The sequence below is a fragment of the Eupeodes corollae genome, chromosome 3 (assembly GCF_945859685.1).
Source record: "Eupeodes corollae chromosome 3, idEupCoro1.1, whole genome shotgun sequence".
Taxonomy (NCBI): Eukaryota; Metazoa; Arthropoda; class Insecta; order Diptera; family Syrphidae; genus Eupeodes; species Eupeodes corollae.
The window spans coordinates 69459494-69476480 of NC_079149.1; the positions used below are offsets into that span (position 1 = coordinate 69459494).

Genomic DNA, 16987 nt, shown 5'->3' on the forward strand with positions numbered 1-16987 from the left:
CAGTAAAATTCAACCTTAACTGAACTATTTAACAAAATTATTGGTAAGGCAAAATATTTAATTTTTAATTAAGCTTAAATTTGTATTATTGGTAAGGATATAAGAGTAGCCTAGGAAGTTGCAGACGGTAATAATGAAATCTTAACTATCTTTCTGGCGGTTCTTGTGTGGTAAGAAGGACAATTTCAAGTGGGGAATTGCTGAACTGGATACTTACTTTTCTGGTATCTATCAATCCGTAACTTAACTTGTAACAACCAAATACATTCAAATACTACCGTAACATATCTACAAGCGACAAGCTGCAATGGGCTCTCAACATCGAACCATTTAAATCTGCAGGTATAACCCCAGCTGAACTTCAAAAAGCCGCAGCTCTTGTGAAAATACTCAACAGCTGTCTCTATCTGGTCAATATTCCTTCGGCATGGATTGAAAGTTGTTTTTATATCCAATGTAGGAAAATGCTCGCAAGTCAACCTTAAAGATCTCCGACTTATAAGTTTTTCATCATTCCTTCTTAAGACCTTCGAAAGCTCGATTGATATCCAGTCAAGGGCAAGTATTCATACAAGACATACTGTAAAGGAAAATCGGTGGAAAGAGCGATTAGTAATCACCATCGAATACTCACTCCATCATAGAGTGTACACTATTGTTGCTTTCCTTGATTGAAGGTGATAACAACGTTTACTTATATGCAATCACATTTGCTCTTACATACATCACTGAACGTAAGGGGTTTGCCTGGGGAGTTAATTCATTGAATGCTGCCTAGCAGAATAATTAACTCAAAACTGAGCAACTCAAGGTGGTTTTCTTCTGGAACCTGGTGGTAAATGAAATCTTAACTATTTTAGATGCGAAGGGTTTCAAAGTGTTTGCCTTTAAGCGGATCACTTGCTATAACGGTTTTAGTAAAGCATCTTATCACTCCAAAAGAACTCTTACAAAACGCCTTAGATAAACTAATACTATGGATGGACCAGTGTGGTAGGGTGTCAACCAACACGAAATCGATTAAGTCCTATTTTCGGGGAAAGACAAAATTCCATAAGTTAACCCTTCAATTGAATAGATCTTCTTTGAAAAATAACCTATTATTGCATTTTCTTTTTAATGATTTTTAAATTTGTACTAAAAATCACTTTTGAGGCGCATTTTGAATAATAGTGTTTATTATTTTGTTTCCGTATAAAGCTGCAGAAACACAATAAAGTCACCTGAAATACTGAATACCTGAACTGTTTGTTTTTTTGAATGTTTATTCATTGAAAGGCGAAACACACGTTTTAAGGCAATTATTTGAAACTCAACATATTTTTGAAAAAGAAGAAGAACTGATTACGTCGGCTTTTTGTGTATTAGTAATTATTGAGTTCTTAGGAAGATTGAAAATCCGTATCGAAATACACTTTGCATAAAACAAACATAGAAACATATTTGGAAAAGTCAAAAATGAAAAAGGTAAAATTTACCACATAACTAAAGAGTTAGTCCATCATTATCAAATGATTTTAAAGCTTAAATTCATAAAATGAGGATAAATTAACAGCTGAGAACTGACAATTACATCTCCTATCATAAATGCAATGCCATGCTTTCTGTTTTGCATCGAAGATCAGCTTGAAGTTCAACTCGTTCAGTTTTTTTATATAACCTTTTTATATGAAATGTTAAAAAATGATCCATTATTTAGGTTAAATATACAATAATTATACGTATAAAAAACCAAATTGAACTTTTAGAAAGGAATTGTGTAAAATTATTAACAATCCAGTGCCATCCCTGCTCAAACAAATGACTAATTCTTAACGAACAGCTCAAATGTCAAAAATACTTGTCAAAAAAACAAGTACATTTTTGTCCTAAATTTGCATTTTTTTCGTTCCCTATCAGTTATCACTTCACTATTGCTATTAGCCCCGGGAAATAGTTAATTAACGAAATTCAAAAACAAAAACACATGAACAAACAAAACTTAAAATTAAATTTACATTGTTAAGTAGTCCCGAGACGTATGAAATAAACTTGAACCCCTTAAATGAAAAATTATTAAAAAATCTTTTGTGCGAGTGTGTGACCCATTAGACGTTCTACTGCGACATTGTTTTTTTTTAGTTTGTCCTAGTTACTAATTAATTGTCCCTTTGTTTGAAGTGCATTCATTTCATATTTCTCAAGTCCTGCGGAATAAAATCAGTTTCATTCATAAACTTAAATGTATGGGTTGCCGTTTAACAAAAGATGAAACTAATCTTACATCGAATACTTCTGAGACCACCACGCCAGCTCCAGCTTCAGGTCCTAAAATGCATTTGCAGTCAAAAAGTGAATACAAATCTCGCCTGGAGCGTAAAATGTGCCTGGTGCGTCTGAATGCAGTATACATTTATTAAAAACTTACATTCTCATTTCTATTTTCTATTTGTTCTAGGCAAAAGAAACCCCCGAAGCGGATTTCGATTTGTCCGATTGCAATCTAAAAGAAATTCCCGCAGGTGTTTTTATCTACTGTCGAGTACTGCGCAAGGAAATATTAAATTTATGCAACAATCAATTGACAACAATAACAAACTGCAATAACAACAGCATTGGTCTTCTGAGCGACCTACAACTGCTGCGTATACTAAATTTGAAATTTAATCGAATCAAACAACTGCCAGAAGAAATTTACAAATTAGAAAACCTCAGGGTGAGTCATTTGTATTAGCCTTTCGCTGAGAGGTATTAATTGGTTTATTTGGACTTGTTTCATTACGTTTTAAAAGTGATTTATGATGTTGTGCAAGTAGATGAATGCCAGAATTCAATAGAGTAGGTATGATAAATTTGGAATTGAGTTACCTATATGGCTAAATGTATGCGGTCCTTATCTATTGATCGGATAGTCTTGCAACACTAGACTAGATCTTCAGAGGATGCCAGAGTAGACGAAAAAAATATGATAATATTGTTTTAAAATTCTGTTCGTTCTTCAGGGACATTTTTTTGTTAAATTTTGTAAAGGATGAGATCAGAGAAAACTTGAAAATGTTATCCAATTAAATAATTCTATTTTTCTAAAAGGCTTTACATTGTTGTTAATAATCCCTATTTTTCTCCTTTACTATTTGCAAGCACTAAAGATCTTGAAAGATTGGCCGTAGTCTAATCTGAAGGTCGAATTTTCAAAGAGTTCTTAAAATAATGAATAGATAATTAACAAAGAATTTTTGTCGAGCTTTAAATTCAAATTTACTTATATGTATATTCTGTTATAAGCTGCTTATAAATCTCTATTCTTTGCGCCCTTATAACAATTTTGGTTAATATCTTTAAAACTGTCAATCTCTTTTTTTTAATCTACCATTTATTTGCCATTAAGTTAAGTTAAGTTATTTACTTCGTCCATTATTGATTCTCTATTCTAGATAATGTGTTCAGTCCAGCTCGACTGTAAACGCTTCATTCACTGAATTACGTCTATTATTTGTGTTCTTTTTCTTATGTCTACTTTTATAACTCCGAGCTGGTCTTATGTTCAAAACTTTTCTTTCAAATTTGGTCTGACAAGGGTTGAAGGTATTTAGAGTTTAAATTGAACTTTTGTATTTTCTCATTTCGTTTCTAAGATTAGAGTCAAGTATTTTTTTTTTTGGTAACGTTCTTCTCTCGACACTATTTTATTAATTTGATGATTGGACACTGTAATATCCTTCGAGCATGTTAGGGACAGACAAAAGACAACGAGATATGTTTTGGGGATTAAAAATGTGGGTCCCGCGTTTCCGTCCGGTCTGTTCTGTCTGTCTTCCCATGCTCCTACAGCCTAAACCATTGGGTCGATTGAGTTTGAACTTGGAAGTTAAAGTTTTGAGCAGATTCGCGTTAGGCGTTTTTTCATTTTTTTTTTAGATCAAAACTTACAGTGGCCCCCATACAATTTTTTTGGTCAAAAAAACGATAATTCGAATTTTCTCTAAAGTTTTATTTTTTAACTTAGCTTATTTTAATAAGAAATACATATTTTTGTATTGCTCAGGAAAGTACCGCTCATAGAACCGTTACTTTGTTTTTTAATTTGCTCAGCAACTTATGGAGCGATTTCAATAATTTTTTCTTTGAACCAGCTGTTATAATGCCTTAACAATATTTGATTATCTAAAGTCCAATTTTTGTTTGTTTGGATTTTTAAAAAAATATGGATTTTTTTTTTCAAAATTCTATCTCTCAAAAACGGGTCAGCATTTTTTTAAGAAACTCAAATAGAGAGCGTATATTTACAATCACTAAACAAATGTATACCAAAAATATTATTAGAACAGAATTGAACAATGTTATATATAAAAAAAACGCTCCAACGATTTTCAAAAAAAGAATTGAAAAATCAAGGGTTTTTTTGACTTATAAAATGGCATTTAAATTTTTGAAGACAAACTTATTTTTCAGGTAAAATTTTGAATCTTAATTTTTGTTCATAATTATATTAACTGTATTAAATGTAACCGCCTACCATCTCACCAGATCAAATCCTATGCATGAGCCCAAAAGAGCGCATTATTTTGACAACATTTTACATTTACATTTTTATCTCTTATCCAATCTAATGCATTTGGTACATATTTATGTATTTTTATAATTATAACTATTGTAAATACCAACGATGGCCGTGTAGCACCACTGCATCGGATTAACGAATATGATATGTTTAATCAAAAATCTATTTTAAAGTTTCTATCAAGAAGTAATATCTTGGTACCTTTGTATATGTGATTTTAAAATATTATTCTTTTACTTGCCTTCGCCAAAGTAAAAGAATAAATACTTAGTTCAAGTTAAAGAAAGGGGCCAGAAAGAGTATGTATTGTATATGTATTTTCTATTAGAATCGCTTTTTCAACTTATACACATTATACCTATATAGGTATTACGTACAACTTCTACAACTACTGCTTACGTAACTAAAATCCAAAACGCACAAAAGCCTGAATCAAACAACACATGAAAAGCAATTTCTTGAACCTGTTCGTATGCTTATTTTTTTTTTTAACTTTAACGAAATAAATAAACTGAACGTAATAACTCCATGTTTGCGCTGAAAACATGTAGAAAAGTAGGAATGTGATTGGATTGTAGTTAGTACCTCTACCTAGCAATAACATTCCTTCATTATCATCATAAACATATCTTTATCTATCTACATATCTCCGTAAGGCTTTTCCTTATTCGTTTTAAACACATTCCTAACTACACAACCAATAGGTGATCGCTTTACAATTTAAACATACAGTCACCATCAAAATTGAGCGTACACTTACAAGAAATCGAGTTACATATATGTTTTTTTAAGTGATTAAAATGCAACATTTTTGGTAACTTTTTTTAAATTTCTTTTATAATTGTCCATAATTGTGTCAATAATCTCAAATCTTTCCGTTGCACTTGCAGCCATAGACCCCCATAACATGACACTACCTCCACCATGTTTCACAGTGGGACGCAAATTCTCTTTTTTAAACTCAGTATTTGGCTTTCTCCAAACGATTTGCCTTCCGTCAGAACCAAATAAGTTGACCTTGGTTTCGTCTGAGAACAAAACGTTGTCCCAGAAACTTTGAGGCTTGTTGAGGTGCTCCCTAGCGAACTCAAGGCGCTTTCGCCTATTCATCTTCGAAATGAAGGGTTTTTTCCTAGCAACTCTCCCATTTACATTGTTCCTCCGAAGGACACGACGAACAGTTTCGGTAGATACTGGTCTCTGAATAACAGCCGCCATCTCTGCCGCCAGCTTGGGTACACTTATTTTTGGTTTTTCTTTAACTTTTCGCAAAATTACTCTCTCATCTTGTTGAGACAAAATTTTTTTTCGTCCCCTTCCAGCTTTGTTAAAGATCGTACCTTCGTAACGGAATTTGTTTATAATTTTTTGCACCGTGGAATGAGTTCGCCCGACAATATCACCAATTTCCCGCAAAGATTTTCCTTTTAAATGTAATTTTAAAATTAGCTGCTTTGTAGAAATGTCGGTTTCTTTTCTTTTATCTGCCATTTTACAAAAAAAACTTTAAAAGGAGTGAATTTTCGCGACTCTTGAAATCTCGACAGTAACTACAATCAAATTTAATGTAGTGGCAAGTAAAAGTAGCGGTAAATTTTTTGTCTGTTACATTTAGCAAGCTATTTATACAGGGTGTACGCTCAATTTTGTGTAATGAATTTTAACCATATTTCAGTTTTTCTTTAAAAAAATGCGCTTTTTTACTGTCCAAGTAATTTTTTTTCTTATATGTGTGAGAAAATATAATAACAAAAAGAAATATAAAAGAATTTTGGAAAAAATTGACATGTAAGCCACGAAAAATAAGAAATTACTTACTTATATATATACATGTTCTTTTTCTTTCTTATCTGCAGATAATTTACTTTCCATTCTGGTTCTTCTAATTTTAAACTAAAATAAAGGAAAAAAACTTTGAACGAACTAGTTGAATACTCCAACAATTGTTTTCGTTAAGTACAAGAATTTTTCATTTCCGGGATGAGTTGTCCTGTTTTTTTTGACAATTCAAATGGCATTTATATCTTTGAAGACAAACTTATTTAACAGGTATATTTTTAAATCTTATATATGTTCTCATAAACAGACAATTTGCATACAGGGACATTTTATTTTTTGTTAGATTAGGAAGAGCTCGTATTGAGAACACATATTGGAGCCTTCGTTTATCATTGGTTGTATTTGGTTAGGTAAGTGAAATAGGAAAACTAGGTCACCAGCAAACCACAAATTGCCGAGTTTTTGTCCCCAAATATCAAGTCCATATATTGAGTTGTCGAAAAATGTCCTCACGAACGGCTGAGAACAGAGGTAGTGATATTGAATACCTTTGACGAACTCTTGTTTATATAAAACATATTCTGATTTTGTTGTATTTGTACATAGTTTTCTTGGTGTTAATAAATTCAGAATGAAATTGTTGATTGCTAATTACTGGCCAGATGTAAGTATGTTCCATTGTGTTAAAAGTTTTTGAACTCGTTGTTTTTAAATAAATTGGTTTAATGTTTGCCGATGGTCTGGCGTCGAGCTTCCATCTCTAAAACCGCTACGCTCCATAGGTTGGTTGACATTGAGTGATTTTTTCAACGTATTGTATTAAATGTCATTGTGATTTATGTGGTTTTTGTGCATTAGAATAATGGTGTTTTAAATTTGTTGAGTTTTGATTGTTTTATTAAACAGTAGAGGTGTTGGGTTCGATGCCTGTCTGTGCCACCTAAATTTGTATTCACGGGTACTGCCTTTTGCGAGGAATTGACAATTTCTTGTAATTCTGTCATGAAAAAATGCTTTCTCAAATCCCGTCCATCCCTGCAATTATTCGCACACAGGAATGGTTGAGAGTTGTAAGTCACTAGGCCCTGGTTCTCTACGAACTGTTGCGCCACACAATTTATTTACTTATTATTAAACAGTAAAATTGGCGTGATAGTAGGTTTGGTATACATATTTGATCATTTGACTTGAAATTCTGGGCTTTTTTTCATTTTTCAGTTTGTCAGTAGCGGTTTCGATGTTGGTGTTAGTCAAATTGATTGAACTTCATGTTGTTGTGTTGATAATCTAGTTTACAATTTAAATTGAACAGTTTCAAAAAATTCCGCTGTTACTTCATTTATTTCAATACGTTAAATCATTGTATACGATTAATTTTTCATGGCAATAATGCTTCCGATACAGTTTTTAGGAGGTTTTTGGAAAGTATGTCATTTTATTTTTGAAAATGTACAGTTTCTATGTTTTGAGGTTTGGATAATTTTTGATGGTTTTTTCTAAATGTTCGATAATGAATTTTTATTTTGGAGGCCACTTCACGGATCGGTAACAAACGTTTCCTTGAATTAATCAATTGTATCACGAGCTGTTTGTCAATTGTGTTTAAACCACAGCTTATGATTATAAAATTAATGAACGAAAAAGTCAGTAATGACGGCATCGTCTTTAAAGTAGTACGAATCAACTACTCCTCCACTTCTTCAAGCACACTAAACTACCAGCTTTGTGAATGTAACGGTGTCTCAACATAATTAGGATCCTCATATCTCCAAATACAGCAGTTTTGTTTATTCACGTATCCATTCCACATAAAGTTAACTTCACTGCTAATCAAAATTCGCTTATAAAAACTGAGGTCAACGACAGTTTCGTGTTCATCGAATCTACTGAGCGTTGTTCAGCCGGCAGCTTTAACAATTGAAACTTCTATACCTCTAAAAAAAAACACTCGTTACATGTGAGATATAGCTAATGAAATAAAACCAGTTGTCAAAATAACGTACAACCGATCAGCTTATAAACAATGTAATACAACTATTTGTTTTAGAAGTTTTTAAATTTAAATATTTACTGTCCAGATACCTATAACGATTTTTTCTTTAAATAATGTAGATTATTCGTTTAATTATAATTTAAATACTTTTCAAAAAAGTCTATTTTTAAAATTAAAAGTTTTTCAAAATAAAAAATGATTTATTCCGTTTTTGCAGGAACTTTTAGTATCAAACAATCAGCTTGTAAAACTACCACAATCTATTAATAAGCTCAGATACCTTGAACATCTCGATGTATCAAACAATAATTTACAATCAATTAGTGAGCTGAGTTGTATGCCCAGTTTGAAGATTTTAAATATAAGCCAAAACGATAGCTTACATCAGCTCCCTATTACACTGGCAACTTGTGATATACTTTGTGATTTGATATTGGACCAGGAAACTATAAAATGGCCTTCGCCGGAAATTATTGCAGGTGGAACGGAGACTATAATGCGCTTTTTGGCCACCGGCGAACGTTCAGCTGATATTTCAAATGAAATGTCAAATAGACAAAAGAATCCAGAAAATGTAAGCATATATTTCATATAAGTTTTGTATGTAAGTCAAAAATTTAAGGATGTTTCATTGATTTGCTTATGTAATAGGTTCCCAAAAAATCGTTTGCTCTACAATTACTATAACACAAATTTTTATTCATTTTAAAATCATATTTTAATGTTTAAATTGATCTTTACTATAAATATATAACTTTTTTCTTACTAATATTTTTGAAGGCCTTAATCTCTCAATTAAAAGAAAATAATCATAATGAAACACATCGAACCAATCAACTTAAATATCAGCAAAACGATGAAAGTGGTTACGGAAATGAGAATGTAAGTCTCAATCAAAGTTAAATTACAAATCAAAGAAATATAAAGAATGTTAATGGTATCTCCACAGGCACTTTTGGAACAAATTCAACGACGTCAACAGCAACAAAAACAAGAGGTTATTAAAATATAAATTTTACTGTAAAAATATAAACTCATCTGTTTATTTTGTATAGATTTTGAAAGCAGTCCTTTTGCAACAAAACGAAACTGAGAATTTAGTTAGTAAACTACATCAACAAAAAGACAACGAACGCAATGAATTAATAAAAGACATATTAGATGGTAAAATTTTAAATTTAAGAATACTTTAGTAGTTTATCGATTTCTTTTTAATTGCAGCTGAAGAAAATGCAAATTTAGTTATAGATCATTTTCTAGTCGCAAAGAATAAAGCGGATACTCAACTTTTGGAAAAAGAGCTCATCGAAGAGCAACGACTTCTTGAAAACGTATGTGTATTGCTAAACTAATGAATTTAATCAGCAACAAACAAACAAATAATTTTACTTATAGCTTCACCTTGAACATTCCGAACTTCGTAAACAAGAAATTCTCTCCACTATGATAGATACTCTGCGCGAAGAAGAGTTTAAAATTCAATCTTATCAAAGTAACCGAAATGCTACGTCCTTGAATATATTAGAGCAAGAGAGCATTAATTCTGAGCAGTTGAATGAATTTTATCGTAACTATGAAAAGAATCGTACTGATGTTGTTAATAGAATCTGTGAAGATGAAGAACTCCAAAAACAAGCTGTCATAGGTTTGATGGCACAAAACGACGCCCGATCTTGGGGTCTTGTTGAACAGTTGCGTATAGTAGAAGTTCAGTTAGCTAGTATGACTCAATTAGAAATCGAACGCAAGAAATACTTCAACACTGAGCAGATTAATGAATTGTCAGATAAGAGAATGCGTCTCACATATATATTAACTGATCTTCTTGACCAACAAGAATCACGACGTGCTAAATTATGTGACACCATGAAATCAATGGAAGCTCAAAAGTCCAACGAACAGCAAGACTACTGGTTATTGCAGTATCAGAGATTATTGGATTCGCGTCCGATTGAGTTCACATCGAAGGCAGCTAATATTGACCCGCTTTTGGGATATAATTTCCTTGTTAACGGTGTTATTCATTGCTTGCCTTTTCTGCAGAAACTACTTTTAAATTATGATTTATTTTTGGAGAAGATCTCCCATCAGGATCTAGAAGAAGCCGGAATTCAAGATGTTAGAGAACGCCGACTGATATTGCAGTCGATTGAAGATTATATTCGGGATAGCTATGTTGCCGGATGTAGTGGTGATCGTGAAGCCTCAGCGCCGCCAGCTGAGGAAGGGGAAGAAGCTGTTGAAAGCGATAATATACCGTCGACTTCGAAAGCCAAGGTTCGTGAATACTCTACGGAATCTGATGCAACGGCGAATGCATCGGAATGTGTCATTTGCATGGAAGAAAATGTAAGTTGGTTGAGTATAGATTATTTTTATGTTTTTTTTTTTCAAATAACAATTTTTTTCAGGTTCGTATTATATTTCTTCCATGTGGCCATATGTGCTGTTGCCTTACTTGTCAACTTAAAGTTGCCATCTGTCCTATGTGTCGGGCTGAAATCGAACGCAAAGTCAAAGTAGTTCAACCATAGTTATACATTTTATTTTGATAAAACATTCATATTAAACAAAAATAGTGGGTAAATAATGGGTTTCTTTCTCTATTCAACAAGCAAATAAGCATTTTTTTTCGATTAGCTTTCTTCTATATGAAAAGCATTTACCTTGCTGACACAATTTATCTTAAAACAAAAAAATGTAGTTAAAATATTAAAAACATAAATAAAATACGGGAATTCTATAACCAGCCGGGTCAAATGAAAATTTTCGCATTTTCTCGCTTAGTTTTTTTTTTGTTGTTTTGTAACCAATATTATGATTATTCAAATCGATCAATTTCATATAACACCAAACAAACAAATTATGAATTTTAAGCTATTCTACTCAAACATAACAAAGTACATAGTAAATTCATAATTTAAACGAAAAAAAGATATACCTTATTCATTTGGCCCGAAAGAAGAAAAATAAACAAATTTTATATTTAAATTAATTTATATTTATTAAAATATAAAAGATTTATGAAATATTAAAATAATGCAATAATAACAAATTAACTGTTTACCAATATATGAATATGTAAGAGCATTTTTTATTGAACTTAAATAATAAAAAAAGAATGTGCTGCATAGATTTCTATTTCTTAACCTGTAAGGAAATATTTATCTTTTTTTAAAATAAAATATTTGCTTTTGAAATCTTGTGATTTAAATGCCAAAAATGACTAAAATGTATGGTTAAAGCTTTTCTCAACTGTTATAATTTAATTTTTTAAGCTAAGAGCTTTTAATTTTTGTGCTTTAAATATCTGAAGCTTTAAAAATATTTATGCAAACCAACAATAGACAATGTTTTAATATCCATATGAGCCACAAATGATCTATTGCTATCAAAATATGATTAACAAACCACAAACTGATATCAAAAGATATTCAAATAAAACAGAAATATTCCTAAATCGAGTCTTCGATGTATTTGATTTTGGTTATCTTATTTCCTTTATAATTTATGCACTAATCCGACCATAGAATCACTTTACTAATGTCGTTATAGTAATGTCAATAAATCGATAGAGGTATTCAAGAAGAAAGTACAATAGCTTAGTGTAGCACAACAAACAATTGCATCAAAATTTTATTAGATTACCTTCCATTTGTAAAACACCACTGAACACCTACAAATAAAAAAATATACTTCTTATACTGGTGTCGCAAGGTTTAGAGTTGTTATAACAATTATATTATACCTTCATGAGTTAAGTGATTCGACTATTTCCACTTGTACTAAAATTTAATATCTTAACATTCGTTGACAAAGCTTCATTGCATTCTGTACATAAAATAAATCTATTAATTTAATAGATTCTTTTAAAGCTTTTCTTTCGATTGTTTTAAAATTAGCAATATAACTTCTTTTCAGCATATTAAATCATCTGCTTACAAAACTAATGATTTTTATTTGTGTAAATTATGTTTCTATTTTCGTTAATTTTAAAGGATACATATTGAAATTCATATTTATATTTTTAAATTTTAAATTATTTAAATTTTTAACAATATATAATACCATTTTTTTAATTAAAAAAGTGCAACCAAATCCATTCCATTTAGAGGACTCGAAAGGTAAACGTTGGTTAAAAAAATAATACTAAAGTTGAAACACTATTATTACATTATTTGCCAAATTATTCGTTTTCGTGTTGGTTTTGTTTTATAATCTGTGAATACAATGATTATTTAAGTTTTAAAAAGTTGTATTATTGTATTAAAAAATCTTATGATATTTACCTTTTAAGAATCTAAAATATTTATAAACTCTATTCTATTTGATTTTTATTCATGAATAAATACAAACTAAATCTGAAATGACTCGTTTTATTTAAGAATAATCTGTTACCATGTCTTTTTTTTAATGCTACCAAAATTTAACTTTTTCTGTTTTTCGACTTTTGGACATCTTTAAAAAAGAGAAATTTATTTAAAGAGTATAGACCTCCCTCTTCATCTTCTGTCTAAATCTTCTCCAGTAATTTGGATAATTAATAATAATTGTATTTCGTCTATCCATCTCTTGCATTGACTTCCTAAACTTCTTTTCGTTCCACTCTGCTGTTAATTTGGTCATTAGAATCTCCAAAATATTACACATATTTTGGAAATTCTGTCTACACGACAGAGCCGGATTTAGAGGTCCAGAGGTCTCGAGGCAATAAAGAAGCGGAGGACCCCTCGCCCCAATTTTTTTTCACTCGAGTTTTTCAATAAATAATTTATTGTGAAACCAAGTAGATTTCTTTAGTATTGAACAAACACATATAAACATAAACGGAAAAAAGGATTATCTAAAATTAAATTTTAGGGTTAACGATCGGAATCTTTCGAGCTTTTTTCGCCGAAAAATCGTTGATGATAACGTTGAATTCCAGTTCTCGCAGTAAATCGCTTTCAATGCTCAGGAGAAAAAGAAAGATAGACCGCTTTGTCCCATCGTGATTCTTAACCGATTCTTTACAATTTTAATTTTTTGAAAATGAGCGCTCTCTAGTGCAATTTGTTACCATCAAAACCAAATACATTCTCAATGCAATTTCGAGGTTTGGGAATGTAGCTCAGAAATTTTGTTTTTCGAGAATTTTGTAGTAAAATAGTTCCGGCGATTGATCTGTTCCATAGTCCTTTTCCTTTTTGTATGAGTCAATCAAGACACAAACTGAACCAACTCATTACCAAGACTAGGATCTAAATCATCCGGATTTAGCATTTAGATTTTCAGCATCCATCTTATCGATTTGATTCAGGAATCCAAATCTCGAACGTACAGCTTCATAGGCATGAAATCTTTCAGTAACAGAAATTCATTCAAATCAAATTTGAAATTACGCATATTGAGACATGCTTAAATTGTGCACAGAATTCCTATCATATGCGTAAATTCAAATTTGAATTTGATTAGTTAAATTTTGAATTCCGATGAAGGTTACTTTGATTTCAAAAAATTAATTCTTGATCTGATTGGTTGAACAGTTTCCAGCTTTACGGACCTTGTTGTTTTGGAGAAAACGAAAATTATAGACAAAAAGTAAGAATGCTTAGACTGAGCAAGTATATTTCAGACAACTCTAATTTCTTGGAACTCCCTAATCATCTGTGAGTAGAGCAAATATTTTGTATCTACTGGAAGTTCTTTAAATTCTAATTAATTCCTTAAATTTCAGATCATATTTTTGACTGAATAAGGAAGAGTATGTATATGTTCGTATTAAACAAGTTGGAAAGTCAATTTAAAAATTAAAGCACCTCCTTAATCCGTGCTATATTAAAATTAGCTCCTGCCCTTAGATTTTTTGCTAGTGGGAGTTGTCAGAGCAGCGTAGGAAAAGATTTTGACTTAGGTCTGTCACAATCCTCGGTTTGCTTAGTATTAAAAGATTGGTTTGCAATTGAAGACAAATTATCTCCAACCTGAATCTATCTCAACATGTCATCCGATGAGAAACAAAACCCACGAAACTACTTTTTTTTAACGGCCCGGTTACCAGGAGTAATAGGATGGGTTGACGGAATCCATATAGGAATCGTTGTCCAATTAAGTTGCGTCATCAGTATCTTGGAAGAAAAGGATATTACAGTTTAAACGCAATGATAGTAATTTTTTCCTCGAGAGTAGCTTTTGGGTTTTAGTGCAAGTTTGTAAGGCTGTGACCATAAAACTTGTGATTGTTATGTTGACTCAAGATATCCTGGATCGACCCATGATTCCTTTGTCTTAAGTGAGTTCATGAAACGTAATACCAAAGAGAACGTTCAATGTTCTTTGGTAGTATTCATATTTTTGTTTCGTCGTTCAATTACTTTTCTTTTCCATCGCTAGCAGGTGGCCCAAATGAGTTGGGGGTTGTAGCAAATTGGTCCCAATATTCCTTTTGGTTTTTATTTTTTGTACTGTAAGGTGATACCATCATTTTAGACTGATTGCCATTAGATATTGCTTTGGCTTTTTGTCGGTTAAAAAGTTAAACACAGTTCATTTAGCATTTATTTGATATGGGTACATTTTTAACTATGCCAATGTATAAAACATAAAGCTTCACCTTTGCATCGAAAACTGTTAACCGAATTCGGAGTTATTTAACAAAACTACTTCAAAATATTGATCGTGTCTTGTCCAACGGTGGCAAGAAAATGAGGTTATACATTTCGTTATAACTGTATCATAGCATCAGCAGAGAACTAGGGCCTAGTTATTTTTCAACATTGTCTGATTGAACAGGAATGTTTTTGTGACAAGAGGTACTTGCGTGTACTCCTTTTTATTGTATTTGAGTGTGTGATCTACTCGTGTCTTCGAAGCGAACATTTAAAGTTAAGCAGTTCAGTGCATTATTCATGTTCCTATTAAGGTAAAACTAAAAATAAGAATTATTTTTTTTTCTATACTCAATAATCCAATCTGAAAAAGAAACAGAATCTAGAAGAAAAACAAAATGAATGCCCTTATTTTTTGTTGTATATTTTTTGTCTTCATTTCATCAAATTAACATTTACATTATAATAAGTATGAATAATAATATTTCTAATAAATATAATTGTCACTCATATCCGTTTTATTATTTAAGGTTTCCCCCGAAAAGTTATTCTAAAAGAGAATTGTTTTAAGTTAAAAACAAAATCAAACTAATTGAATAAATAACTCGGATAGAAGGAAATTAATTCTATAAATTTATTGGTAATTTGGTTATTGAAAACTTTAAAACTATTAAATCTTCTCTTTACTTCTAAGAAAATTAAAAATTTATACGTGAATAAAAAAACTCATTAATATATACAAAAAGCAATTAATAATTTTGCTTATAACTCATCATAACTATGTATTCGTTGAACAAATGCTTTGTAAAGAAAACATACTTTATTACATCATTTGTTTTTAGTACGAAATAATTATTAGTTTGAAAAATACAAATTAAAAACCTGTTAAATAGATTGAAATTAACTTAATAAACTTTGTTCTGCTTAACGCCTTTGAGGAACGTTTTAAATCTATTATTTATTATTATCAACAAAGTTGAGTTCCTTCCTTCGGCACTTAAAAATCAATGTTGGCAATGAAGTGCATTCAATGGAAAGCAAATCTAAACGAATCGAATGAATCGGTCTCATAAATGAAATGATTCGTCTAATTTGTGTAACAGAATTGAACTATTGTTTGCCTTGTTAGTGATACTTACTACTAAATTAAATTTGTGTACTTATATACGCAATAGAATAAAAAAAAAACTACAACTACCTTAAACTAATACAAAAATGTTAACTGAATTTGAATTATATTTTTGGATGTCAATAATCAAGACTAAACAATGCATTTTTAGTAAACATTTGAAGTAAGATATAAAGAAACGAATAAGGTTATGCTTCACAAATGTGGTGACAGATGGTCTCTCTGGTCTCAAGTGGCTGCACCAAGAAATTATAATAATACATGATCACACGGAAATAAAATGATGACAAAATATATCTGATCTGTATGATGTTTAAGTTATGGAACAGGAAGTCGTGAATAATTAACAATTAATATTTGTATAGCTTTCGTTATTATGTTGCACTGCGATGAGTCTGATGATTTTTGTTTATTTATTATCAATGGCGGAAATATGATCGGGCTCTTCGCCTATTGAAAAACGTTCCCACATCCGTGAAAAGAGCATCTCTAAACCTTTCGCATATTGCGAGCAATCGAACAACGGACTCTCCACACGCGCCTCCCACACTTTGGCACGCATTGTCTTTAGATATTCTCGATCAGTGCCGAGACGAATTGCAATCTCTTGATATTCTTGACGAGTGCGAGCAATTAACTCAGGACAGCCGAGTGTTGCCAATTGCGATGCTGCAACTCTGAAGGTGAAACAAAAGGATTAAACACAATCATACAAAATGTGACTTAGGTTAATACCTTGAAGCTAATGTTTCTCCGGGAAGTGTCACGACTGGAGTTCCTGTCCAAAGGACATCCATGGATGTTGTGTGACCATTACAAAGTGGGGTATCAAGACAAACATCAGCTAATTGTCCTCGTCGAACATGTTCTTCCTTAGCTGCTACATTGGAGAAAATTACTCGGTCGGAAGATACACCTACAAAACAAATACAAAAAATTAATAAATGCCAAATTGAAAT

The 16987-nt window shown here is 31.3% G+C and overlaps 2 protein-coding genes across 4 annotated transcripts in view; one reads left to right on the forward strand and one right to left on the reverse strand.

The window, feature by feature from the left end:
- The first annotated feature begins 1873 nt into the window (after positions 1-1873).
- On the forward strand, positions 1874-12679 carry LOC129950008 (E3 ubiquitin-protein ligase LRSAM1-like). The gene is made up of 9 exons (XM_056061766.1): positions 1874-2369; positions 2438-2695; positions 8530-8886; positions 9093-9194; positions 9262-9309; positions 9368-9476; positions 9534-9643; positions 9708-10661; positions 10724-12679. Exons 1-9 carry the CDS (start codon positions 2226-2228, stop codon positions 10844-10846), a joined length of 2205 nt encoding a protein of 734 aa, XP_055917741.1. The 5' UTR covers positions 1874-2225; the 3' UTR covers positions 10847-12679.
- A 2623-nt stretch (positions 12680-15302) lies between these two features.
- LOC129950031 (UDP-N-acetylglucosamine--peptide N-acetylglucosaminyltransferase 110 kDa subunit) overlaps positions 15303-16987 on the reverse strand; it is a 92027-nt gene continuing 90342 nt past the window's right edge. For all 3 annotated transcript variants that reach the window (XM_056061796.1, XM_056061797.1, XM_056061798.1), the window contains 2 exons: positions 16764-16944; positions 15303-16705 (listed from right to left, as the gene is read on the reverse strand). In XM_056061796.1, coding sequence (XP_055917771.1) covers positions 16438-16705; positions 16764-16944 — 449 coding nt within the window. In that variant the 3' untranslated portion in view covers positions 15303-16437. The remainder of the gene's footprint in view (positions 16706-16763; positions 16945-16987) is intronic.